This window comes from Oculina patagonica, chromosome 13 (assembly GCF_052425735.1).
Source record: "Oculina patagonica isolate OP01 chromosome 13, crgOcupat, whole genome shotgun sequence".
NCBI classification, from domain to species: domain Eukaryota; kingdom Metazoa; phylum Cnidaria; class Anthozoa; order Scleractinia; family Oculinidae; genus Oculina; species Oculina patagonica.
In genome coordinates, this window is record NC_135770.1 from 30,897,760 (window position 1) to 30,924,537 (window position 26,778).

Here is a 26,778-nt window from a genome sequence, read left to right on the forward strand (position 1 = left end):
AAATCGGTGTATTATTTATGCGAATGTCTTGATTATTCCAAATTACACTTTGCCATAGTTTTTCGGTAGAAAACTCATCACGAAATTCTGCCCAACATTGAAGCAACTCAGTATAAAAAAGTGAAGGTATTGCAATATCCTTTATATGATAATTACAATGCAATAAAAAAAGGCCACCGAAGCTTTTCAATAGGTGATTTAAGTAATATTTCCAAGTGCCGCCATTTTCGATAAAAATTCTTTTTAGCCAGGCTAGTCTTAAAGATTTACACATTGTTTCCAAGTCGATCATTTTCAACCCACCTTTTTGATAGTCATTTATTGTTGACAAACGCGTAACTTTGTCTACACCTTTCCATAGAAATTTAAATATTAATCGATTCAGTTCTTGGATCACTCCCTTGGGGACGGTTAATAATGATGCTACAAAAACAAATTTTGGAATAACCATGGATTTTATTATTGTCACCTTCCCATAGAGAGAGAGACCTCTAGCAGACCAAATATTTAAGAGCTTCTTTACGCTATCCAATCTTTCTATGAAATTTTTCTCGTGTAGTAATTTTTGATCATAAGAGTAGTATACCCCTAAGGCTTTAATTGGTTCACTTGGCCATTTAATTCCAAAGGGCTTTGTTTTGTTTTCACGTGTAGAACCAATCCACATCCCTTCAGTTTTGGTAGGATTAATCTCTAAACCTGAAACCTTCTTAAAAGCGTCAAGCATCCTGAAAAGAGTTTGAGCTGAATTAGTGTCCGAAAGCACTGCCGTTGTATCATCTGCGTATTGAAGTAACTTTGTTTCTTCCCCTCCAATTGTAATACCTTTTATCAGCGAGTTTTGTCGAATTGCGATAGCCAAGGTTTCTACAGCCACCACAAAGAGATACGGGGAAAGTGGATCTCCTTGTCTTACTCCTCGTTCAATTGTAAAGTAATCGGAGGTAACACCATTGTTTATAACGCAGCTTTGAATGTTTTTATAAAAAGTTCTTACCCATTAAATGACATCAGGACCAAAATTAAACGACATGAGACATTTTTGAAGAAAATTCCGTTCCAAACTGTCAAATGCCTTCTGAAAATCAATAAAGATCAATAGACCAGGGATATTTTCTTCGGCTGTAAAGTCCATTATGTCAAGAATTGAGCGTACAGTTTCACCAATATAGCGATCTTTTATAAACCCAGTTTGATTTTGGTGAATAATATTTGGCAGAACATTTTTTATTCTAGTAGCTATAACTTTAGACATAATTTTTGCATCGACATTTACGAGCGAGATCGGTCGCCAGTTTTCCAAAAGAGAGCGGTCTTTTCCTTTTTTTTCAATGAGAGTTATGACAGCTTGTTTTTGAGAGGAAGACATTTCACCTTTTTCAAAGCAGTCGTTTGCACATTTGATAAAAGGCTCGCTAATTAATGACCAGAATTTTCTGTAGAATTCTATAGGAATTCCATCATTCCCAGGAGCTTTACTATTTTGGAAACCATCTAAAAGCAATTTACATTCTTCTGAAGTGATTTTACCTTCACACGATATTTTTTGTTCTTCTGAAAGTTTTGGAATGTTTAGATCTTTAAAGAAAGTTTCGATTATTTGTGAGTTATCCTTATCCTTATTTATACTCGTATACAATTCCTGATAAAAGCGACGCTGTTCGGACAAAATTTTGAATGGATCCGTGGTCGTCGAACCGTTAATGTTTAATTTTCTCATATGTTTCTTGATGTGATTTCTTTTTTCAAGATTCAGAAAATATTTGGTACTTTTCTCACCGTGTTCATGCCAGCGGGCTCTTGCACGAATAATAATTCCTTTGACTTTTTCTTCATAAAACAATTCCAAAGTGTCTTTAACGGAATTAAGAATAGTCGCATTGGAATCGTTGGATTCTTTTTCATAGTTACGTTTTGCTTTAACATACTCTTCTTGAAGACTTTTTTCTCTTTCATTTCTCTCCCGTGCTTTTCTTTTTGAAAACTGAATTGTGTATACCCTGATATTGTATTTCATCCAGTCCCAAATACTTCGATTGTCCGACAGCTCATTACGACCTTCAGCTAACCAAACTGGTATCTTCTCTGCGATATTATTTGCATATTCTTCATCATCCAAGAGAGAAGTGTTCATTTTCCAGAAACCCGGACCTTTGCTATCATTAGATCCGTTAACAAGTTCAAGAGAGATAGCTGCATGATCTGTTCTAATGGCTGGAATAATATCCGTCGTTTTAACTAGATCATGTAGAGTGTTTGAAATCAGCCAGTAATCTAATCGACAAAAAACCCTAGGAGAGTTTTGACTCCATGTAAAACTTTTTTCCATTGGGTTCTTGACTCTCCATATGTCTATCAGATCAAGTTCTTCTTGTAAACTTTGTATTGTGGTTACAACAGATTTTCTAGGTTTCAATAGACCTCCTTTTTTATCCAAAACCGGATTTAGAGGACAGTTAAAGTCCCCGCCTATCACAATGTTTTCTTCTTCGTCTAAATTATTTTTTTGCAAAGTCATGAGCAGATTGTTGAGAAAGTTTTCGATGTTCGTGTCTTTGTTGGGAGCATATATATTGATCAAAACATACATTTTGTCTTTAATTTCTGCTTTCAGCATGACATACCGTCCCAAGGGGTCAAGAATTTTTAAATGAATTTTACAATCAGCACCCTTTTTGAAAAGAATTGCCACCCCACGGGAATTTTGAATACCATGTGCCATAATGACCTCTCCACCCCATTCGTTTTTCCAACATGTCTCTGACTCTTTTTTTGAATGAGTTTCTTGTAAGAAGATAAAGTCTGCCTTCTGCTTTCTACACCAAGTGAAAATCGTTCTCCTTTTCTTGAAGTTGCCTATGCCCCTCACATTTAACGAAATTAATTTGCACATACTAACGCTTATTTCATAGAGATTGGATTAACTCTGGGATTACTGAAGAATGCAAGAAAATAGAAGAAGTTGTACGTGTTAATTGAAAAGCGCTTTGCTGGGCTTCTGCGACGTTTAAATAATAATAAACTAAACATTCTCTTCGGGTTACTTGTAAAATGCGCGACGTACCTCATCAGTACATATAAGTAGTAATAAAATTTTCCATTGCCTTTAACGTACACAACACAAAGCTGGAACAGAAGGAAAGAAAGAAAACTTACCTCATGTTCCATGTAAATATCCATCTACCAGAAACAACCTTCCTAAGCTCCACCACCGCAGATCAAATATTAATTAAACAATATCTGGGTGCTATGGAATGAGACTTTAAAACGGCGGTTATTCCGTCTATTGTTATAGTAAAGAACGAAAATATTTGTCCATTACTCTCAGAGTCTAGACCTTAAGCTCAAATACTATACCACAAAAACATTGTCAATTCTGAATACTCAAAGTAAATTAAGCCAAACTGAGAGTCACATTTAAACGTATTTTCCATCAATATACAGTTTGTCCGGCTCAGACTTACTAAAGTTTGCGCGTCTTCCTTCTTTCCTCGCCGCCTTTAATCTTTCCATCTGTGCTTTCCTCTTTTGATGTAACTCCTTTGGTATGTCTTCGAACATCTTGAAATCGGTTCCTTTGAGTTTACGCCCCTGCTTGAAGACACGTTCTTTATCTGCGTATCTCAGGAAACGTGCAATTATAGTGCGGCCACCACTTTCATTATCGCTGTTTGGTTTTCCCAGCCTGTGCACTCGCTGGAACTCGATGCTTTTGGCGTCCTCGATCTCCAACACGTTTTCCAGAAAGTCCACAAGGACATCTTTGGTCGCCTCACTTGGACTTGATGCTGCATTATCTTGGGGCGCTTCAGCAATTCCTTCAAATTTCAGGTTTTCTCTTCGACTATAAGCCTCTAAATAGAGCATCTTTTGGCGACATTCGTCGAGTTCATCCTTGCGTTTATCCAATTTGCTGTTAAGTTCGACAATGTGTTCATCGACGAGCGTGGCATTCGTTTCCATTTGCGTAAACTTCTCGTCTAACTTCTTGTGTTTGCTTTTCACGGAGTCGATTTCGGTTTCCATTTGGTACATCTTGCTTTCCAAACTTTTAACTGTGGAGTTTAAATCTTCCATTTTCATATCTAAACTGGACAGTCTTGCCAGGATAAGGTCCAACTTCTCTCCAAAACCTTCTGTTGATTTCGAAGCGGCCATTACTTCGCCTTTGTCCATTGAAGTCGCGGCGTCCGGAGAAGTATTTTACCATTTTTTGAGTCAAATCTTGTGACGTCATCACTGATCTAATTTGCATAATACAAAAACGTCAATATCTCTGAAACGAAAAAAGATATTTCGAAAAGAAAAACGCCATTCTTCTGTATTTCGAAAGGCCTTTCAAATTAGCAAAAAATATTTTTCATGTCGTATACACTTTAACAAGGGCCTGTCAGACAGAATCGATGAACTCTATAATTGGGCCGCTCGAATCATCACTCAAAATGACTGGGAAACTAGATCTGTTGATATTTTGAAAAAGCTTCAATGGGACACTCTTGGAGTTCGGCGTCAACAACACAGTGCGATCGTAATGCATAAAATTATGCATAACAAAGCTCCAGAGTACCTAACTGAGGTATTTAACCCGATTTGTGACAAAACTGTTTACAATCTCAGAGACTCGAGCTACAATTTAGCGCTCCAGAAACAAAAAACTGAAAGCTTAAAAAGGAGCTTTTCATAAAGTGGTGCTAAATTATGAAATTTTCTTCCGAATTCCATCAAAGCGCAACAGTCTCTTGAGCCATGCATTAAGTAAATCTTTGCGCACATACAGTCTCCAGAAAAGCTTTTAACAGTAGCATTTTTCATTCCTGTTATTAAATTTTGTAATTGTATAGTTTCTTTTTCAATTTCATAGCACGGCTTTCTAGGAACCAATTCTTTGTAACTGAAGAGATTCCGTGTTGAAATAAAATTGTCTGTGTGTCTGTCTATCTATTTTTACATCTTTGTCATATTCCTCCAAACTTAACATATCCCATCATTTATTTTCACTCATTCTCCCAAATCGACAAAACTTATCCTTGCCGCATTCCAATAGTTTGTGGCCTTTTGTCACATTTGAACTAAATGAGCCCTTTGCAATTGAAGGTCACACAATACAAAATCCACCATGCTGTAGAGCAAGCAACGCACTGTAAACAACACACTTGGGATGGAAGAAGGTCAAGTTGGTCACTGATCAGACCTGCACCTTTTTTCAACTAAGAACGTCTTTCACTTCAAAATAGTTGTACGTTGTATGTTGTGAGATGTTAACAGTGCCCCTTAGCTAAAAGAAATTTGGTAAACCCATCATGCCGAAAAATTTTGGTTCTGACTTTAGCGTACGCCCGCCCGCCCTCTGTCTGTACAACCCGAGAGGGGGTGAGGGGAGTCCGATACTGCACGTGTTCACTTTGTAAGTTGAATGAAACAAGACGAAAAGCGGTCAGTATTCCGTGACAATGTCAGACAAACCAAATGAGTTCACAGGGAGATCAGAAAGTTATATTCCTTGTCCATGCAAGCTTGCGGCATTTATGGAAATCTGCTAAGGTGGTTAGTTAGCTACCTGGATAATCGCAAACTAATTTGTTGAACTTAATGGGGTAAAATCCCAATTAAACCTTGTATCACATGGAGTCCCACAAGGGTCCTTACTGGGTCCACGGCTTTTTTCAATCTACGTAAATGACTTTGCAGAGAGCATTTCAAATGGAGAACTGCACCTTTACGCTGACGACACAACAGCTTTTGTTATCGGAAACTCAGTAGATCAAGTCATTCAACTACTTAACATCCTACTTAAAGAAATCGTTCACTGGTGCAGTATAAACAAGCTTACAATACATACAGGGAAATGCGAGACCATGATTATTACCAGAAAGAAATTCATTGGTCCTCTTCAGCAAGTGAGGTGTGGAAATCTCACGCTTGACTTCACTGATGTTGCTAAATCACTAGGTGTATTAATTGATAATAGACTCACCTGGGATAGTCATATTAAGAAGCTTTCGAAATCCTTTTCCGCCCAACTTAAGATGCTAAAAAGGATGAAGTACCTCCCGGTAAACCAATTAGAGGATATTTATTTCAAAATGATTCTGCCAAATGTAACGTACTGCATATCAGTTTGGGGTAGTTGTTCACATGCCCTTTTTGATGAAATTGAAAACCTGCATATAAAAGCTGCTCGGCAGATACATGATGTTCCCACCACCTATGATGATCACCAAGTTCTAAAACGTGTTAAATGGCATAACCTGGCCTATATGTATAAGAAGAAGGTGGCACTAGAAATGTTTAAAGTGGTAACTATGGAACACAGACTATCTTCTTATTTTGAGGTTACCAAATCAAGCAGGAGGGGAAATTCGCTTAGAATGAGACAAATGAACACTGAATTTGCTAAGCGAGATCTTTCTACTAGCCTACAGCCGGCTGCCATCAAAATAGTCCGACAAACAGATCAAAAAGACGAATTGACCGGTCAAACTGCACACGGATCCTTAACACATGGTTTCAAACAAGATGGTTGAAAGCGTGCAATTTGCCAGACCGCCAGAACCACCGGGAATTTAGACCGAAAATCCTGCTCACTCATTGAGAAATTGAAGGCAGTTGAAGCTTCCAAAAAACCGATGAAATGAAATTGTGGCTGCTATTAATTTATTTATTTATGAAATTCTTTTAACTAAAATGAACATTTACGGTGTTCAAGGAGTAGCTCTTGACTGGTTCAACTCATATTTAACTAGGTGTACACAACGATGTTAAAGGTTCTCTTTCTCAAACCTGTTCGCTAAAATGTGGGGTACCTCAAGGAACAATCCTTGGTCCCCTATTGTTTCTTATTTACATTAACGACTTGCCCAACTGCTTATCATCATGTCAGCCTAGGATGTACTAAACAACATAAGCGCGCTATCCGTTTTGATTTACTCATGTTTTGCCTACCAACCCGACCGCGACGACGCCGCGGGAGGAGGAGAAAAAAATCCCAGCGGAAAATCTTGACACCTGCGCATCCCCAAAGGGAAAGTTTGATAAACACTTTTCAAAAACGAGACCCTCGACTGATACGACAAGAGGAGTACCGTTGATTCCTCGGTCGTCAAAGAAAATGCCGCGGACTGCAAACCGATTTCTAGGAGCAAGCCTTTAGAGGGAAACGTACCTTTTCTTACAAGGAAGAAAGTTACAAGCTGAAACTCTGTGACAAGGGAGCAGCCCTTTAACTTGAAAAGGCCGTGAAGATCCTGATCCTGAAAAAAAAATACAAAACGCAGGTTACAAGAATCAAAAACGGCCAAGATTGAGTGTCACACGTGGAGGGAACAAGCCAGACTCTAAAACTGATCTCGATACAGAGCGAAGAAACCAGCCAGATTCTTAAAGGAGATGCACGAACTGTGGATATTGCAACCGCCAACAACTCCCCTCCCTCCGTGAAAATAGGAACTGTCCAGCTTCAGAAACGCAATGCAACAAGTCCAATGGGACGTCGTCAACCGAGTTCTTGAAACTGAGGCTGGCCTCAGCCCCATATTTGTGGGAGGGGTTTAGCTCAGCTCTTTATACAGTTTTGGTTTTCAGGTATTTAACAACTTTTGAATTAGATTTTTAATATTTTTTTAGTTGTAAAAATATTTCTGTAAAATCGCATAGTTCAAACACAACTGTAACAAGTAAACTAATTTCTGCAGATGTCTCTTTAAATCTATAAGTGATAATTTGGTGGCAATAGAAAATTTCATTGAATTTCTATGTAAGTATATAATTAACTAAGCTGAAACATAGCAGCAGTATCTAAAGTAATAGCTGGATTCTTCTGTCTCAGAGTATATCTTCGGGCTGCTAACATATTTTAATATTTAAAAATAACAGTTATATGTGTACAACGTAGATATATTTCGATATTTGTTTCCAAATGTTTCAAATTTTGTCGTAACCGAACCATTTTCTATATCGTATTGTAAAAAGCATTGAGACTCCGTCAGGCTGTAAAATGCGTTTTTAAGCACCTTTTTATTATTATTATTATTATTATTATTATTATTATTATTATTATTATTATTATTATTATTATTATTATCGTATCATAGTTCGATAATCACCTCGACAAATATTTACACAATTATTGGTGAACCTGAATCCTCAATTGAGAATAGTCCACTGTCACGTCTTCCTATGCAGTTCCTCTGGGAAAACGATTGTGCATCAAAATTCAAAGATGTCTTGCGCTCACCTGATCTTCAAATGCTCATACGAGATTATCTTGATGACGACAACTTGTTTCTAGATGTTAACACCAGGCTAAAAAAAGTGGAGAACATGCTAATCTCAGCAGCTAAAAGAAGCTTGAAGATAAGAAAACCAAAACTTCGCAAAAAAAAAATAAAGCCACTATCCAATAAAAATGGTTTGATAAAGACTGTAAAGATTACGGATGACATACCTTGAAAGGAGTTTCAAGTATTTAAATTGTCCGACAAACTTCAGGCTGAAAATATATAAAATATATATTATTATAATAAATAACAAAAAATGATAATAAAATAAAGAAATAATACATGTAGTTAAAATAAAATAAATGAAATATTAAAAATCACATTACTATTAGTCGAAGCATCATCTGCTGAAAACCAAACCAATTTACTGGTGAGTATATAGACTGGCAACAATTTACTTACATAACTTGACAAAAATCTGGACGTTTGATTTCCGATGTTTAATTTTAGGACACTTTTGTCTCATTTCGGGCAAAATTTCGAAAACTTTGCTGAAACATAGCTAAAGTAAATTTACACCTACAAAACACGAATTAGACTGAAACAACATCTGTGAAATTGATAGTTTTATTGCAGCTTTAAGATTTTACAGATACACCGACGCGAAAATAATACAAATGCTGTACTATCAAACCGTTACGTATCTTAAGCCGTGTCTCGACTAGGGTTCGCTCCATAAAGGACAGTAAAAGCTTTGGAGCTCAAAGTGGCTTAATAACTGCTACAAGACCTTCAAAAGGATCATCTGGTTCTATTTTCTTTGTTACAACTTTCACTCTTTCTGTCATCTCAAAACCCTTCCTTGATTCATCAGGTTTGTTTGTGTACTTGAAAAAAATATACTGTACTGTATATTGTATTTCGGACGCTTAAAAAATTTGGCCGGTTTTTGTTCGAAATGAAAATCGTTCAACATTTTTGCAAGTAATGTAGACCTTAGGCTGTTGTTCGGTTAGAAAAGACCGTGTTAACCTAAATTGCCTCAAATGCAGCATTTAGCTTCTTTGTAGATTGGTAAACCAATCAAATGCAATTCAGTGTTCGTGTTGTCACTTCCCTGTCACATGTAGTCAGCTGGAATTTCACTTCTAAAAACGGGCGCAGTGTGCAAAATTTGCTTTCGGTATAAAGCCTGTGTTTAAGAGTACAAGAACATTGACAAGAGAAGTAATCTTTTAACCCCCTTTAGTTTTTGTGACCTTATGCCTCTAAACAAAATCTGGTATATAAACCATTAGCCGAACATCAACTAACGTTTACCGTATTTACTCGAATAAGCGCCGCCCCAGAATAAGCGCCGCCCTCAAATAAGCGCCGCATTTGGGACAAAAAAGTTAATAAGCGCCGCCCCCGAATAAGCGCGCAGACCCGATGCGGCGCTTGTTCGAAGAATTCCGTATAACTAAAAATAGCACTACAATGAAACTCTGAAACAGCCTTGGAAATTCCTTTTCATCAAAAGCAATGTTTTGCAGTTCAAGTTCTACCGCTCGCCCATTTTTTTTCTATCCAAAATTCTTACAATACGTAGTTCTGTTAACGTTTTGAAGTTCGTGAACTTTGTCGGGACAGCAAGCGCAACTACTTTCTTCCGTAAGAGCCGAATACTGACAATCAAAATGCCCTTCGTTTAGTCACTGTAGAAGTTTCGTCTAGATGACATTGTTTGTGGCGTCCAGTTTTTAAATAAGCGCCGCCCTCGAATAAGCGCCGCACTTGAGGCGCGAAAAATGAAATAAGCGCCGCGGCGCTTATTCGAGTAAATACGGTAATTGGCGTCGCTAGCTATCCCGCCAAAACATGTTTACAAAGAAGCAAGGGGAAATGACCAAGAAGTTTTTCGAAACAAACACTCCATTCAGTGAACTGATAACATTCGCCGTTATAGAAGCTAGAACTTTATTGTTGTTGTTGAACTTCATGAAAGCCAGATGAGTGCCTTTAATAACAACTTTGTGATTTTATATTTTCTAAAAACTGTTTTGTCGGCGTTTTGATTAATACAAAGGAATAACTTTCAATGACGTCTTAACTTAATTAGTACATAGTTTGCCTGATACGATAAAATAAACTGAAACGACAAAGTGAAGTGGAAGAGATATTGTTCGTTCGAGTTTAAATTTTCCCTTGAGATATTAGTCCAGATATTAGTCCGGTATTTATTATCTAAACTTAGTCACTATTGATGGTGTTAAGCCTGAAAAAAAAAAAAGATACAGAGATTACAGGTTGCAATTCTGAAGTCTACTACAAGCACCAAGATCGTCGAAGCAATGTCTCTAACAAGTCTGCACTGCAATTTTGCCAAGGAGCATTCGGAGGCAAAACACGAGACATAGGTTCGGGTGTGTCGCAACCTGAAGTCACCTGACAACCATGGCAAGCCTTGCATACTTTCTCAACATCTTTGTCCATCCCCGGCCATTAAACCTTACTGCGGAGCCGATACTTTGTCTTCACGATACCCTGATGACCCTCATGAGCTAACTTCACCACCTTGTCTCGCAGAACTCTGGGAACCACTATCCTTGTGCCACGTTGAAAAGTGGAAGCCAATTATCAACTCTCTGTAATATAATGTATAAGATTATTAAGTTTTTTGGAGATTAGGTGTTTAACATGTACCGTAATTACTTATGTAACGTATAACGTAAGTAATGTAGTATGTTTGTGTAATATAATATAATGTACTGTGTAATGTATTGTATGTAGGGTTATTAAAATGTAATGTACTGTAGTGTAAGTCTTCTGAAGTATTAAAAAAAAAAACTATCCTTCTGCCACGAAGTAAAAGCTCACCGTAGGTACACAATTCGTCCTTGACGTGCGCATACAAAGTAAGAGTACATCGTTCCCAGATCCCAGCCCTCACACAGTTCTTCACTTGGCACAGTTCCTCATCATTGTAAGATGCCTCTTCAATATCTTTCGGTGTTAACGCTACAGGCACACAACTCCCCACGACAGCTCTGACAAAGTCATCCTGCTCAACAGAGTTTAACCGGGAAAGGGCATCAGCGATATTTGTCTTCCCAGGCCGGTACACCACCTTAAAATCGTACCCTTGTAACCGCAAAACCCATCTCTCCATTCGGGCGCATGGCTTTGACGTACGCGAATAAATGCGTTCCAAGGGCTTGTGATCCGTTTCAAGCTCAAAACTCAGCCCAGATAAATGCATATTGAAACGCTCGCACGCCCAGACCAGAGCTAATGCTTCTTTCTCCGTCTGACTGTAGCACCTTTCCACGTCAGTCAAGCTCCTCAACGCATACTTCAACAATTCTGGTCCTAAATTGGTTCTGAAGTAGGCCAGTGTCCCTGCTTGAGTGATTAAACGCTTCAGCTCCTGGAAAGCCATTTGCTGCTCCTCGCCCCAGTTAAAGGCTACGCCCTTTCTGGTCAACTCTTGAATAGGCTTGGCAATAGATGCCACATCTGGCATAAATTTAGCTGAGTACTGAACCAAACCCATGAAAGACCGTACCTAAGTTGCATCTTTAGGAGGCCATGCATCTCTAATGACAGCAACCTTCTCTTCACCTGGGTTGATGCCATCGCTGGTCAGTTCATGACCAAAGAACGTGATCTTTGACAATCGAAACTGGCGCTTGTCTTCATTCACCGTCAACCCCACTTCACTCAATCTATCCAACACTGCAAAAACACCTCGGTCATGTTCGTCTACATCCTTGCCATAAATAATAAGATCACCCGCCACGTCGCAACTCCAGCGCAACCCCTCAACACATCTCTGACAATTTACTGATATTTTTTCGGCCCCGAGGTCACCCCAAACATCAGCCTCGCTGAGTAGAATCTGATGGAAACCCCACTTGAGGTCAATTTTGCTGAACACAGTGCTGCTGTTCAAGTCATGCAGAAGTTCCTCCACAGTAGGAATTGGGTGTCTTTCGCGGATGATTGCTTCATTCGCACGACGCATGTCTACACACACCCTTACGTCTCCATCGCCCTTGGGAACTACCACCAAAGGTGATATCCATCCTGACGGACCCTCTGGTACTTCCTCAATTATGCCAAGCTCCAAAAGCTCGTCGAGCTTCTTGTCAACTTTCTCGCGCAAACCGAACGGTATTCTCCGTACATGCTGGGCCACGGGCTTCACAGACTCATCAATATGGAGTTTAAGCTCGTAATCTCTCAAAAGACCAGCACAAGTGAACAATTCCTTGTATCTTTCTCGGATATCGCTCTCCAGTTGTCCACTAGTAACACTGTTCGCTTGTGAGGGTCCAACGTGCAAAAGACTGAGTAATTCAGCCGTTTCACGACCCAGTAGCGTTCGACCGTTTCCCTTAACTACCACGAAGTCAGTCCTACAACGGACGTTGCTTCCAGCCAGCATCACATCTGCGGTGAAACTTCCAAGAGTAGGTAATGGTTCCTTACCACCGTAAGCAAAGAGTTCCTTGGCTGCTTTGCGAGACTCGCATTTAATTCCTTTCAGTTTCAACAAATCCCAGGTCCGTTGGCCCATCACGTTACAAGTAGCTCCAGAATCAATTAGAACATCAGGCACAACCACGCCTCCGACGACCAGGGTCACCAAACCAGCAATTTGTTTCTCATGGCCCGAAGGCTGTCCCACTGAAAATGCAAACTCGGGGCTATGCTGAACAAATCCGGGAGGTTCTCCACCTTGATTACCACCAGCCACAAGGTTTGTTTCTCGCGTCCCTCCACGACCACGTCTATCTCCTCTGCTACCACCGCCCCTTCTGCCTCCACCAGTGGCACCTTTCCTGTCCGGAACCTTTGCCCTGAATCCTGAATCGCCACCGCTGCGCTGTTGTGCTTGGGGACATGTAACTTTGAAGTGTCCAATACCGCCGCACTTTCTACAAGCTCGGCCACGAGCCGGGCACTTCTTGCCTCCACTGAAATGTCCTTCTTGACCGCAACCAAAGCAAATCTTTCCTTTCCGACCATCCAACTGCATTTACTTGGTCACTCTTTTGAACATTTCCTTGCCCATTTGCTTGATCGTCCATTTGGTCCGCACTGAACTGTTTCAACTGTCGATCGACCGCTTCTTGCGACCTTGCAATCCTTAACAAATCATCCAATGTTAGCGCTCTCTTCCAATTTTGGAAGAGAGACTGTCCAGGTGCCAAGGGAAGAGGTTCGTGATCGTGATTGGTCGAACAAGTTGAAGGGCAAAGCTTATGCAGATGCTAGAAGGGGTGCCACGCCCAAGTCTGTTCGTGTCGGGGATGCAGTTTTGCTGAAAGGGGAAAAGTCGAGCAAGCTATCCACCAACTTCCGTCTGAGTCCTTTAAAAGTCGTTGAGAAAACAGGAAGCGAGGTTACGGCCAGAAACGAGGCTGGCGAGGAATTTAAACGTAACACGGCTTTTGTAAAGAGGTACAATGACCCAGGTGGTGTACCCAGAGAAGGTGGAGATGAAGTACCGTCTTCAGAGTTGTCTGGAGGGAGTCCAGTCAAATCGTCAAGTCCAGTTCAAGCAGAACCCGAGAGTCTTCCGGGAAATGAAATGGTACAAGCGTCGTCAGCGACAGGTCAGGACAGTATGGAAGTTCCAGTTCGGAGGTCCTCGAGAGTTGTCAGGAAACCTGTGCGTTTCCAGGACTATGTTCTGTGAACTAAGTTATAAAACAAAGCTAAGAGACTATGTTTAGGACGTTTGTTTAGGGCTTCTAAGAAAAGGAGAGAATGTAGTGTCGAGCGGTCGAACGTGCGTGGATTCTCTAGAGAGTGTGTGAGCCAATCGTGAGTACGTTATTGTTGTCCTTAGATATAAGGCTCTCGATTATGTATTCAAAGTGTAGTGTGATCTAGTGTGAAGTGGCTCTGTAACGGACGAGCAAATTAAATTTACCGTTTGTTTTCCATTGAGTTTCTGGTGGTTCTACGTTACATGTTTTTGCACTTTTCTAAACTTTCCAAGCATTTTTCAAGGAGTTCCCAGCAGTGATCGGAAGATGCTTCGACTATTAGTAATGTGATTTTTAATATTTCATTTATTTCATTTTAATAGTTTTTTTTAATTTTATAGTTTTTTATTATTATAATTTTAATTTCGTTTTTGCCATCCATCGTCCGCCGTCCGCCGTCCGCCGTCCGCCGTCCGCCGTCCGTTTTCGCACTTTACAGAGTCCCGTTTTGGGGAACTTCAAAGAAAGATTTCGTAGGGTTTTAGCGCACGTTGGAGGCTGAAATTTGGTGAATAACATTTCTTTGTATAAACTTTTTATTGGCGTAAAGAAAATAAATGGCCATTTTGGTGTGAACTTCTCCTTTAATGAATTGTGTTCATTTGAGATGCTTATCTTTACGAAATAATCTTCTATTGAATGTGTTGCGACGATAACAAGCCATATTCTTCTTAAACACAACTTTTAATGCAACAAGAAGCTCTTATGCACAACATGACTCCCGAAACTTATAGCCTAGCGAGAACTCTTACAACACCGCGTGCGAATCTTCCTTTTGACACCTGTCACTCACATAACTCTTAAAACGCAACGTCACGATTGTTTAGTCACGCAAGACTGAAAAGTCACGCTCTCCTCAACATTCCCCCTCCCCGCACTGAGGGGACCGCAGTGTGTATAACGCGATGAAATTTAACAATAAATGTTCTGAACTTAAAAGTTTCCTAATGTTTCAATGTTTTACAAGAGTGGTACCAATTTGTGAATTGGTCGCACCACAGTCTTCTCTCCGCACTGAACTTTTGCGACTCGAGAATGTCCATCTCTCCCTGGGTATGTTTCCATGATACGTCCCAATGGCCACTTCCCACGTGGCAGCCTTGGATCCAGAACCAGCACAACATCTCCTTCCTTGAGATCCTTGACAACTTCGGTCCACTTTGGACGAGTGTTTAACATAGGTAAGTACTCCTTTAGCCACCTGGACCACACTCGAGAGATCAGCTCTTGAACCTTCCGCCACCTCTTCTTTGGGTTGAACCTCGTAGTATCGACACACTCTGGCGCAAACTGTCCACCCATTTGCCCGTACAGGAAATGATTGGGTGTCAACGGCACATCATCTTTAACATTTGCTGACTGATAGGTGAGTGGCCTAGAGTTAAGCAAACTCTCGGCACCTGTGACGACTGTGATTAGTTCCTCATCTGTGACATCACTGCTACTCAGCACAGCATAAATCGCCTTCTTGGCTGCCTTCACCATGATTTCATGGGCCCCACCAAAATGAGGTCCTCCTGGGGGGTTAAACTTCCACTTTATCCCCGTCTGTGCAGTTGTTCGCTGAATCTTGTCCTTGTCTAATTGACCCACAAGTTCCTTAAGTTCATTTACTGCTCCAACAAAGTTAGTGCCATTATCACTAACCATTTCTTTGGGAACTCCTCTCCTACTGGTGAATCTGGTAAATGCATTTAGAAAACTATCTGTGTCGAGCCCCCACGCCACTTCGAGATGAACAGCACGAGTTGAAAAGCATGTAAATACACACAACCACCTCTTTAACCGATGACGCCCACGGCCTTGTATAGTGGTGAACGGGCCTGCGTAATCCACCGCTGTCTGGTCAAATGCCCGAAATGTGAAGCGCAGCCTTACTTGTGGCAATGGACCCATTATCTGTGTGGCTGGTTTGTTCCTTCGTCTCTTGCACTCGTTGCATTCATTCTCCCACGCTCTTATTTCCTCTCGGGCTGCGACAATCCAGAATCTTCCACTTATCTGTGATAACACAAAATTTGTCCCAGCACTGTGGTTGGACAACTCATGGTAATACTTGACTATCAGCTTTGTCACCCACTGACCCCTTGGTAGTATTACAGGAAACCGGACATCGTAAGGAAGACATTCAGCAAATTGAAGTCGACCCCCACACCGCATTACACCTTGATCATCCAACCAGGGACATAACTTGCCCAGTGAACTCTTCTTAGGAATTTCCTTTCCCCTCAGCAATGCCTCATATTCTTCAGGAAATGCCTCCAACTGTGCTCGACTAATGATTTCCTCCTCGGCATCTTCAATTTCTTCTGGCAACAGTTCTTGCCCATTTACCCTGTCCTTTGGGTTACGCATATTGTAGGTCACTCGCCACACCCTGGCTTGTAGCCGTACCAACCGCATCCAACTTGAAAAGCGAGTGGGTTCAAGCCTCCAATCTTCACACTTCCCTCTCTTCCCTTCTCGATTTGTCAGGCTCTGCACACGACAAGTAAGAACACTTGGGACACCTTCTACCCCTTCCTTGCGATTTGAAGTCTTCATTTCTGGTAACGAAGCGGGACGACTCCTAAGATCCATCTTAGGCCAACTTGCTTTATCCTTTGATAGTAACCACTTTGGTCCATGCCACCAGAGTGAGTTATCCATTAGTTCATCTGGTGAAGCCCCTCTTGTACATAGATCAGCTGGGTTTTCTCCTGTGGCTACATGTTGCCACTGCGATGGCTCGGTCACCATCTGTATCTCCCCGATGCGATTGGCGATGAAGGGACGAAAGCTCCGCCCATGACCCCGAATCCACCACAACACATCCATACTGTCAGAGTAAAATGTTACAGTTTGCATGGGCAGTCCAAGTACATGAGCTAAACGTTGTGTCAAGCGCAAACCAAGTACAGCTCCCATAAGTTCCAGGCGTGGCACTGTCATTGGCTTTAATGGTGCCACCTTGCACTTTGAAGCAATCAACCGACTTGTAGTAGTAGCATCATTGTATACACACTGTAAGTATACAACAGTCCCATAAGCTTGCAGCGAAGCATCGACAAATGTAACAACTCTCTTAGCAACGACCTCCTTTGCTTCACGAAGACACCTAGGCACCTTCACATTACCCAGGCTCCTAAGCTGCTCATACCAGCTCCCAATTCTACTCGCAATTTCATCTTGTATGACATCATCCCAGTCATATCCCCGCGACCACAGTTCCTGAAGCAGAATCTTAGCTTTGACGACAAAAGGGCTGACAAACCCAAGTGGGTCGAATACAGTAGCAACCTTCCTCAGTACATCTCGCTTCGTCGGCTGAATCTCCGTAGGTACCTTTGCAGTTGAAATTGTGAATGTGTCCTCCGTACTATTCCAGGCAATACCAAGTGTCTTAACAACAGGTTCTTGACCCTCGGTGATCTGCAATTCAGTTGCTCTGTCAGCTTCAGGCGTGGCTGCAACAACCTCTGGAGAATTCGATATCCATTTCCTTGCCTGCATACCTGCTGTTCCCCACAGACTGTCCAGCTCTTTGTACAACTGAATACCCTCCTGCACGGTTTCCACACTATCAATCGAGTCATCCATGTAAGTTGATTTCAGCACAGTTTCAGCGGCCATTGGATACACATCCTGGTGCCTTCTAGCATTCTCTTGAGCGACAAACTGCGCCTCCATCGGTGCAGAGTTCTTACCAAATACTACTCTACTGAACTCATAGACATCAGGTTCACGACCGGAATCAAGGTCCCTCCATAATATTCGAAAATAAGGACGATCTCTCTCTTCGATCTCCACTTGCAAATACATTTCCTTAATGTCACAGGCTAAAGCTACAGGGTTCCTCCTGAACCGAATAAGCACATCAAACAAATCTTTCTGTAACTTAGGTCCTGCACAAATGACATCATTCAACGAAACCCCATCTGTTTTCGCAGAACAGTCAAACACGATGCGTACTTTAGTGGTAGATTTGTCCATGCGGACTACTGGAAAGTGAGGCAAATACCAAACTTCCGGTGGTGATGGTTCATCTGGTTCAACTCTTCGCAAGTACCCCTTCTCAACATAACCCTTGATAACTTGAGAGTACTCTGTTCCAAGAGCACAGTCCTTCTTCAATTTATTTTCTGTGTTGCACAACCGAGATAATGCTGTCTGACAATTATCCGGTAACCGAGCTTTATCCTCCTTCCACGGTACACCCACTTTGTATCCTTTCCCAGTGTAACGAATTGATCCCTTAAGTTTCTCCAACGCTTCATTCTCCTCTTCAGTGAGAATCACAGTGTCATGTCCCTCAATGCCACAGTTTTCTATCTCCCAAAATCCCTTTAAAGTACGATCAATGTCACAACAAACACCATCAACGCTGACATTGGGCTCCCGGGCAAACAAAGTGCGACTAACATGTGCCCTTGCTCCTGTCCACGGCTTCCCGTCTGGTGATCCAATGCATGTCCAACCCAAAGGTCCAAGGCGAGCAACTGGCCCTCCTTCCTCACCACGTACATCGGCTCTAGAATAATGCAGCTCTGCATTGTCCACACCTATTAACAAATCCACAAGTCCATCTTGAGCAGGTTCAGCAAAGTCACATTCCTTAAGGTGAGCCCATCTGTCTTTACTTTGTTTCCAGTTCTCTACCTTGTAGTTTCCAGTTACCCTTTTAGGGCAAGTCTTTACTTTAATGTCCTTACTAAACTCCCCATCAAGGCTCTCGATAGTCACATCCAACGGCATTGATTGAAATGTTTCTACTTCATTGTTCAAAACATTAACTGTAACTGTCTGGTATCTCTCCTTGAGACCAAGAACTCCTGCGACTTCTTCGTTAAGAAAAGTCTCGTTAGAACCATCATCCAAAATAGCATTCACCTTTACTTTGCGATCATTTGCCTTCAACCACACTGGCACTGTACGAAGGGAAAGGGCCTCGGTTGCTGTCTCCTGCTTGGCGGTCGATGTGTGTGTATGAGTAGGTGCCCCCTCCCGTGAAGTCACCACTCTCCCATCCTTTGTATTATCCTGTGCGAAGCCATGCAACAAGTAGTGGTGATTCCGCGTGCAACCGTTAATGTTACATGGTCGAGTCTTGGTACAAGCTCTTCCTTCATGATCACTTGCCAGGCAACGAAAACAAAGCCGTTTTTCCTTTGCGATATTCCAACGCTCCTTCACTTCCAGATTCTGAAAGCGTCTGCAGCTCCACACTCCATGGTGACCTTTACAGTATGCACATGGTGGCTTGTTTCTCTGAAAGGGTGTTTCTTTACCAAAGTTACCATTTTCACCGAAAAAACTCCTGCTTCCACGACCCCTATCACCATGCTTACCACCATCTACAGCACCTCCAACAGGCTCAGCCTCAATCCCATGTGCCATTTCCACTGCCTCGACTCGGACCCTCACTTCCTCCTTCAACCAATCCCTCAAAGTTAACACCGACTTGTCTTTCTTATGTTCTCTCAACCAGCGACTGTAACTTTCAACCTGACTGTCTGCCAACTTCTTAACCAACAAACTGTGCAATGTACCATCACCAAGCTCTCCACCACGCCCTTCTGCCTGCAACTTAACAACTGCTATTCGAACAAGATCAGCAAACCGCTCAAAAGATTGGACATCAGCACTCTTCAATGGGGGCATCTTTTCGATCTGGTCCATGTATGCCTGTAGCTTTCTTCGCTCGCCACCAAACTTCGACTGAAGAATATCTTTAGCTTCATTATATTCGGGTTCCGTAACCCCTAGACCCCTAATGGCCTCAAGGGCAGTTCCTGTAAGACTCTGTCTCAATCTTGCCATTTTAATAGTTGACGGCTCCCCTCCCTGGTCGACAAGACTCAAAAACATCTCCCAGAAATCTTCGAATTTACTTTTCTCACCATTAAACACTGGAACTTTCAAAGGCTTAAGTCGCTGGCTACAGTTACCTGGATTTTGTGAACCTGACGAGTGGCTGTAAGCAGGCGAATGTGCTGACGGAGGAGGTAAATTCATCGGGGGAGTTTGCGGCAATACCTCTTTAGTTGCATCCACGTGTTTCTTCTCCAAGATGTCCTTTACCACACGTTCGGCCTTTTCGATAGCATTGTTTGTTTCGTTCTCCAAAGCTTCTATTTCTTCCGCGACCGACTTTTTGCTGTCGTTGTCCCCCAAGTGTAGATAAGCCTTCTGTAGCTCGTCCATGACAGCAAGGCATGCTTCCAGTACCTTCCACAAAGTGTCAACTTCGCTTTGAATCAACTCGGGATCTTCGCCACTCGCGCACATTCTTTCCACATTGTGGCGCGTTTTCGTAACTGCAGTCTTTCTGTTCCTCTTTTCTCGTTTAAGTTCTATAATTCGCTCTTCATCTTTGTTAACCTCTTCTGACTCTCCTGTCAACGTCATAATCGTGCAATGTGAAGCAAAACCCTCGACGACACGTGCTCTACAAATATGTCCAAAACCTTCTTGTTGACTCGATTTCCTTACGAACGACTCTGACGAATAATTCAAGATAATAAACAACGACAAAACCGTGAAACGAAAAATATGCATGAATTAGAATCCTCCTCGATGATTCGAGTCAATTTATCCGGTGCAAAACGTTTTCGAAGTTCTCTGCGAAGTTCCAAGACGAAATCCAATATGGCCACCCTTGTGCAAAAACCAAACACGATGCGAAACGACCGATGCGAATTGCAAATCCAAACACAATGCCAATAACAAATCCTAACTCGAATAACAAACCTTGAACACAATTTTCCTGAACTTTTACGGCCGCAAACAGTCCAAATCCTGTGCGAAGTTCCACAAGCGAAATCCAAAATAGCCTTGTACACCTTGTCAAAATCCAAATCGAGACGATGCGATGCGAAGCGATGCGAATTGATACCTTGAGCTCCCCTTGAGCAATATAATTCCTCGAATTTCCACTAGTTCATGTTCTCCCGTCGTGGTCGCCAAAAATGTTGCGACGATAACAAGCCATATTCTTCTTAAACACAACTTTTAATGCAACAAGAAGCTCTTATGCACAACATGACTCCCGAAACTTATAGCCTAGCGAGAACTCTTACAACACCGCGTGCGAATCTTCCTTTTGACACCTGTCACTCACATAACTCTCAAAACGCAACGTCACGATTGTTTAGTCACGCAAGACTGAAAAGTCACGCTCTCCTCAACAGAATGAAACTAATGTAACATACATAAAAATTTGCTTTTTTCCTATTACATGATTATGATTGTTATAAGTTTCGCTCTAGTTAAGTTTTACGCTTTGCAATACTGTATGTACTTATAGTCATGCAAATAAAGCTTGTTGTTGTTGTTGTTCTTGTTGTTGATATATAGTAGTTACTATGAAACGTACATAATGTTACCCTTCAGTTTAGTGGCGATTTGATTATATATTGAATCAAAGTAAGGCATTTTTTAACATCTTTCGCAAGAAAATGCTTTATTTGTAATGTTTTCAGATGCCATTACAGAAGTCAATCTAAAGATTAGTTGACGTTTGTACTGTTTGCGTAACGTTTGTGTGTATGTTGAGTTGCATATTAAGGGATTAAAACAAGCGAGTGGCAGTTTTCGAGTAGTTGTTTGTGTTGTTCGTCGCATCGCTCCTCTCGTTAACACCGGCACTTCATAATTCATTTTCTCTTTTATTCTCAAAGAATTCCCCTCTCAGTAGATAACGTTTTAACTCCATTTTCCCCTGCCGATAGAGATTCATTAATACACCGGATAAAGTTACATCTACCCTTTGAACAAACGAAGCGTAAAACGTTACTCTTTTTATTTAAATCAGCGTTCTGAATCTTTTCCAGCGACTTAATTAAAAATGCTGCGATCTACACTGCATTTTCAAGTGAATAATTGCTTTAAGTCATGAGAGCTACTTGTCAGTATGATTCTTGCCCAGACTGGACTGGGAACAACGTCAAACGCTGGGGAATTGACTGAGCCCGATGGTTTTAGAAAAAGAAGTTGTGCGCGAACGTGAGACTTAGTAACCACGTGAGACAAGCTGATATGTTAATTTACAATATCTGCGAGGTGATGGAATTTTCTGACTGGTTCAGTGACGATCAGAAACCTTCTGGAAGATTTGAGATTATTTGCAACAACTGAGAGATACGTTGGCCTTAAGTTGTCCAGTCCCAACTCATCCGTACATATTAGATGTACAGATGAAGTCCATTAATACGACCACAGTTGGGCCATAGGAAATAAATTAAGAAATTAGTTGATACTGAGAGGTCAGGCCAATGAGAGGTCAGGCCAAGAATAACAGTCATTCATTTTCCCAGCGGGAATAAGGTATGGGCCGGCGATAACACTGCAAAAACAGATGGTGATACGAAGAATATGATGGTTTGACTTCTGAATAAAACAGTTTTTTATAAAGGTGTCTTCCTTGGAAATACAGACAGACAAATATATTATGTGAACAAAATTTTTAACTTGCAAATCAAGAAACAATGTTTAATTTACGTATCAGAGCTTTCCCAGAAAAATATATAGAGGGCTCTAGATATAACTTCACTCTTGAAAACAGCAGTACATTTACTGAGAGAACTAAAGTAAAATGTTTTTAGGTGACAGAGTATCTATTGTGTAAAAAATATAATTACTGGAAGGAGGCGACTTTTATTATCGCACACGTAAAAGCTTGTGACAAACGTCGGCTCTTCCTCGGCGTGAAACCTGTGAAACTGATCACAATTGCAAAGTGACGTAAAAGAAAGAACGACCAAGACAACAAAGAATCTCGAAACATTGAAGAGCAGGAAAACAATAGCTCCAAAACAAAGAAATATTTTACAAGTTCTTACACTTAAATAAACCCCAAACGTCAACGAACATTAAACTTTTCGCAGCATATTTTTCCATTCAAACATTTGCCATTTGTGGAACTTCACACTTCTCTACAGTTTTGCAACTTGCTTGTTGCCACCAAATAGAAAGATGCAACTTTAAAAGTGAAACGGTATCTTTTGTTCTATAATCAAAAATTTGTGTTCTCATTTCATGCAAATAAATATTCCACGCGGGTAAACATTGCATATCAACTTTTTTGCGAACATCACACACATTTTTTCTATCTTGCATTTTGTTTCAGAACTAAACACCTTCGTTTTTTGCTCTTTATAATTTTTTTTGAAACTGTGGGACTGACTGCCTTCAGACATGTCATTTCACGAGAGCTGCAAAGCATGGTGATATTACACTGCTCTTCAGCAGTGGACAACACGCGGAGGAAAAACAACAACCAAAGCGTAAGACGTTAAATGTGCGGCTGGCTGTTCAGAAATGTGGCCGCGAGTGCCGTAGCGTGGCCAGGTTAATGGTAGAGAATATTGTTGTGCATTTTATTCGAAATCAAAAGTACAGTATTTTTTTAATTCTTATTTTAAAATTTTTTGATATGGTTCCGAAAAAAACTGTTTAACACAATCCCAAACTTGACGGCAACATAGTTTTCTTCTTTTCTTATTGACGTAGACTACTGTAGCATCCTACTTTCCTTCAGTGAAACAGACAAAACAAGCAAGCAGATTAATGTACTTTTAATTGTCAAAGTGAACTGAATAAGATTTTCAATAGGTGGAAAAATGTGTTCCATTTAAGTGAGTTTTCCGCTAAATCGATCGATAGCATTCAACATTGTCATTAGGCTAGCATGTGGTCTGTGAAATCACACTATTAGAACGTGGGTGAATTAGTTTTGACCAGTGCTTATTATGGACCGCGGTTTCCATCTTGACAGGAACGGACGGGGGAGTCACACCTTTGCTTCTTTCTCTGCAATTTAAATACAAAGAATCAAAGAAAATTAAAATCCCACAAAAGAGTCAATGGATCAAATGAAAGTTCCCCTTAACTGGAAAAAAAGAAAAGAAATAAATTGGCAGGGAAATGAAAAGCAAAAAAAGCAAAATGACTTGATTTTTTCCCTTACGACCCCTCCTCTTTACATCTGTCAAATATTATCTCATCCCTTCTTCCTTTCTTAAAGCCACTTTGTGGGTTAAATTTTTTATGTTTATCATTTTCCGTTATGCAATCTTTCGCCTTTTTTCACGGCGAGTATTAGGTGAACAAGATTTAAATATCAAACACTTTTGGAGCACTTGACTATCTTTCAAAAATTACGATCATTTTGCAACAGCCTGTCTTTACGCTTTTTCACATAATGGTGTTTTTTCCTACTAAGAATATCCCAGTCACTCGTGTAAGCCTTTAGCTTAAAAAGGAGATTTTAACGTTTCTCTCACCAGTGGAGACAATCCGTTTATCTGTGGAACGGAGCCATGGTGTTTTAACCATGCCATTCTTTTCGTCTACGAGGAAATTAACAATACAATAATCAGACATCTTTTAACCTATTATTTTTTCATAAACTAGAGTGAATCATACTAACGCCGTCTTAACTCTGACGGTTTTGTAAAGTGCAACGGATCTTCTAGCTCACTTTGAAAAAGAGTGATGGCTTGGGCCGAGAGTATCCTCGCGGGCGATTATGAAATTTTCCCTCTATGACTCTAAATGGTTTTCTTAAACGTCGTTATAAGTTCTTATTTAATTGCCACACAAAGCAAATTGAATTTGGCAATAATGCGAAAGAGGGAGCTTTCAGGTTTCACTTATTTACACGACATGCACCGATAGCTTCAATGGTTTCAGCTGCAATAATATTGACAGTATATCGGCATCAATGAAAATTATTTTGATCAGTGAACGGATAACAATATGTTCAATTGACTAACCTTCAGATGGCTTGTAATACATCCTCAAAAAGAATATGCCTTCTTTGAGATCTAAAGCAAAAATAAATGAAATAAATAACGCCAGTAGTCCCTCTCTTTTCCGTTAGTTTGTCGAACGAGAAGCGAAAAAATGCGCGAAGGAAAAATAATATAATAATACAAAGTATTTTACAATAACTCAGCGAATTCACGCGCGCTGATTGGTTAATTTTCATTGTCAATAAGAGGACAGACGCATGAAACTCGTTGCTGACGCAATTAGCGAAGAGTTTGTCAAACTTTTCAGCGCTGATTTAGCGCTGTATTCTTGGTGAGTTGAGAATTATTCCACGAAACTAGAAGTCTTCAATGAGAAAATCATCAAAAATTTATCGGTTGTGATATGAGGATGTTTATTGAGGATTCAGATCTGAAAATCGGCGTTGAGCGGGAATGTGTGCTGTCAATGAAATTACGAAGCTGAACCGCGTTTTGGCCGATTATTTTGTGAACACTTTTCACTGGATTAAAGGTTAGTTGAACCATTCGAATTTTCTCTTCTAATTCTGTCCGTATTCTTACCAAACTTTTAATTTACGAGCCTGTGAATGTGATTCTCCGAATGGCAGCGACGAAATTAGATTCTGCGGCCGTACGGCAATCGCATCTTCCTCGTGCATTTCTTTCCTTCGTTTTAAAATCAGTTTTGGTTTTTTGTTATTGTAAAAAACAAATTGACATCAGTTTTTTATGCGTCTGTCCTGTTATTGATGATAAATTTCGTCATAACATTGTCAAAGTTTGTTGTAGATCCACTCGCCTATCGGCTCGCGGATCTACAACACTTTGACAATTTTATGACGCAATTTATCATCAATAACAGGACAGACGCATAAAAAACTGATGTCAATTTGTTAAATACAATATAAACACAATAACTATTGCCACAAAATGTTTTAGTAAGAATAGCCACCTGAGATGATGTCGTCGCTGGATGAGTCATCGTCGGCATCCATCTTCTTCCTCTTAGAAGGAGGATGTTGATTTGCTTTTTTCTCCTCCTCGAGCAGCTCAGCTTTCCACTTTTTCAACACAAAATCGGCTGCTATCTTCAGCCGTGGATCATGGTGAGGACCTGGAACGAATTCTACCTTTTCGCTGCCCTCAAGCCAGCGCCAATGGCTTACAGCCTTCAGCTCGGCCCGAGAATTAACGTCTTCCACGGTCTTGGGAGGGTTGCTGTTTAAATACTCTCTGACCAGCTGCCGGAGGACACTTGCGTCTAACAGAGACGTCACTTCTCCAGAGGGTTGTTCTCCAGATTTTCTCCAAGGTAATGATAACAATTCCTTTATCAGCTTGGATTTTCCTTCTGGAGGCCACTGTTTTACATAAAAAAGAGCAAATAATTTTAGTTGTGGTGCTGAAATAAAACAAGCCCATGATCATAATTCTTTATGGAATGAATATCTTCGTCACCAGTGAATACTAACAGGACAGACGAAAATCCCCTCGAACTTTGGATGCTTTTTCGCTTTTTGGTATTCATCGACGTCGAGCTCCCAAAGGTAAACTTTACGAATGGTTCCATTGAGGACTTCCGTAAGGCATTCTCCTCCATGGTCGACGAAAAAAACAGTGTCCGCAAATAGCCACACTAAAGAAATCAGACAAAAATTCAAACAAAATTGACGTTTTCAGTTGAAATAAAGCATGAGTTTCACACGGGTTATTTTAATATCACCAAGAGAGGTTAAAGAGAATTCGAAGAGCTGTAGGAAGAATAAATATTGGCATATTTGCTTCAAATTGTTCTAAAAGTGATTTTCGTTTAAAGTTATTAATCCCTTGTTTTCTTTACTTGTCATGTCTAATACAGGACTCAAGTGCAAGCAATTCCTTGTAACTGACTTTCGCTTACGTCAAAAGCCCAGTGTTTCTTGCAAGGACAAGAGGCGGAGAGTCAAAACGTTTAACAGATACAGCAGAGTTTCATTTCAAACCAAAATATAGACCAAACTATACAATAACACAACCACACAGCAGGACGCAGGACGCGAGCAGCGACTG

At 40.7% G+C, this 26,778-nt stretch overlaps 1 protein-coding gene and 1 long non-coding RNA gene across 2 annotated transcripts; one reads left to right on the top strand and one right to left on the bottom strand.

Moving 5' to 3' along the window:
• The first annotated feature begins 4,419 nt into the window (after positions 1-4,419).
• LOC144636103 (uncharacterized) lies at positions 4,420-4,929 on the top strand. The gene is made up of 2 exons (XR_013567467.1): positions 4,420-4,688; positions 4,745-4,929. It is a non-coding gene; the product is annotated as an uncharacterized LOC144636103 (long non-coding RNA).
• Positions 4,930-23,514: 18,585 nt separating this feature from the next.
• Positions 23,515-26,576, bottom strand: LOC144635570 (uncharacterized). Its single transcript, XM_078494663.1, has 6 exons — positions 26,570-26,576; positions 26,202-26,365; positions 25,682-26,090; positions 24,730-24,780; positions 24,238-24,303; positions 23,515-23,764 (listed from the first exon to the last, which is right to left on the bottom strand). Exons 1-6 carry the CDS (start codon positions 26,574-26,576, stop codon positions 23,745-23,747), a joined length of 717 nt encoding a protein of 238 aa, XP_078350789.1. The 3' UTR covers positions 23,515-23,744.
• Positions 26,577-26,778: the final 202 nt, after the last annotated feature.

What these genes read in the sequence shown, in the direction of transcription:
- LOC144635570 (XM_078494663.1), bottom strand. An exon ending in GTATTACAAGCCATCTGAAG is followed by an intron (nt 24,304 to 24,729) that starts GTTAGTCAATTG and finishes ATTTCCTCGTAG; the next exon opens with ACGAAAAGAATGGCATGGTT. An exon ending in TAAACGGATTGTCTCCACTG is followed by an intron (nt 23,765 to 24,237) that starts GTGAGAGAAACG and finishes TTTAAATTGCAG; the next exon opens with AGAAAGAAGCAAAGGTGTGA.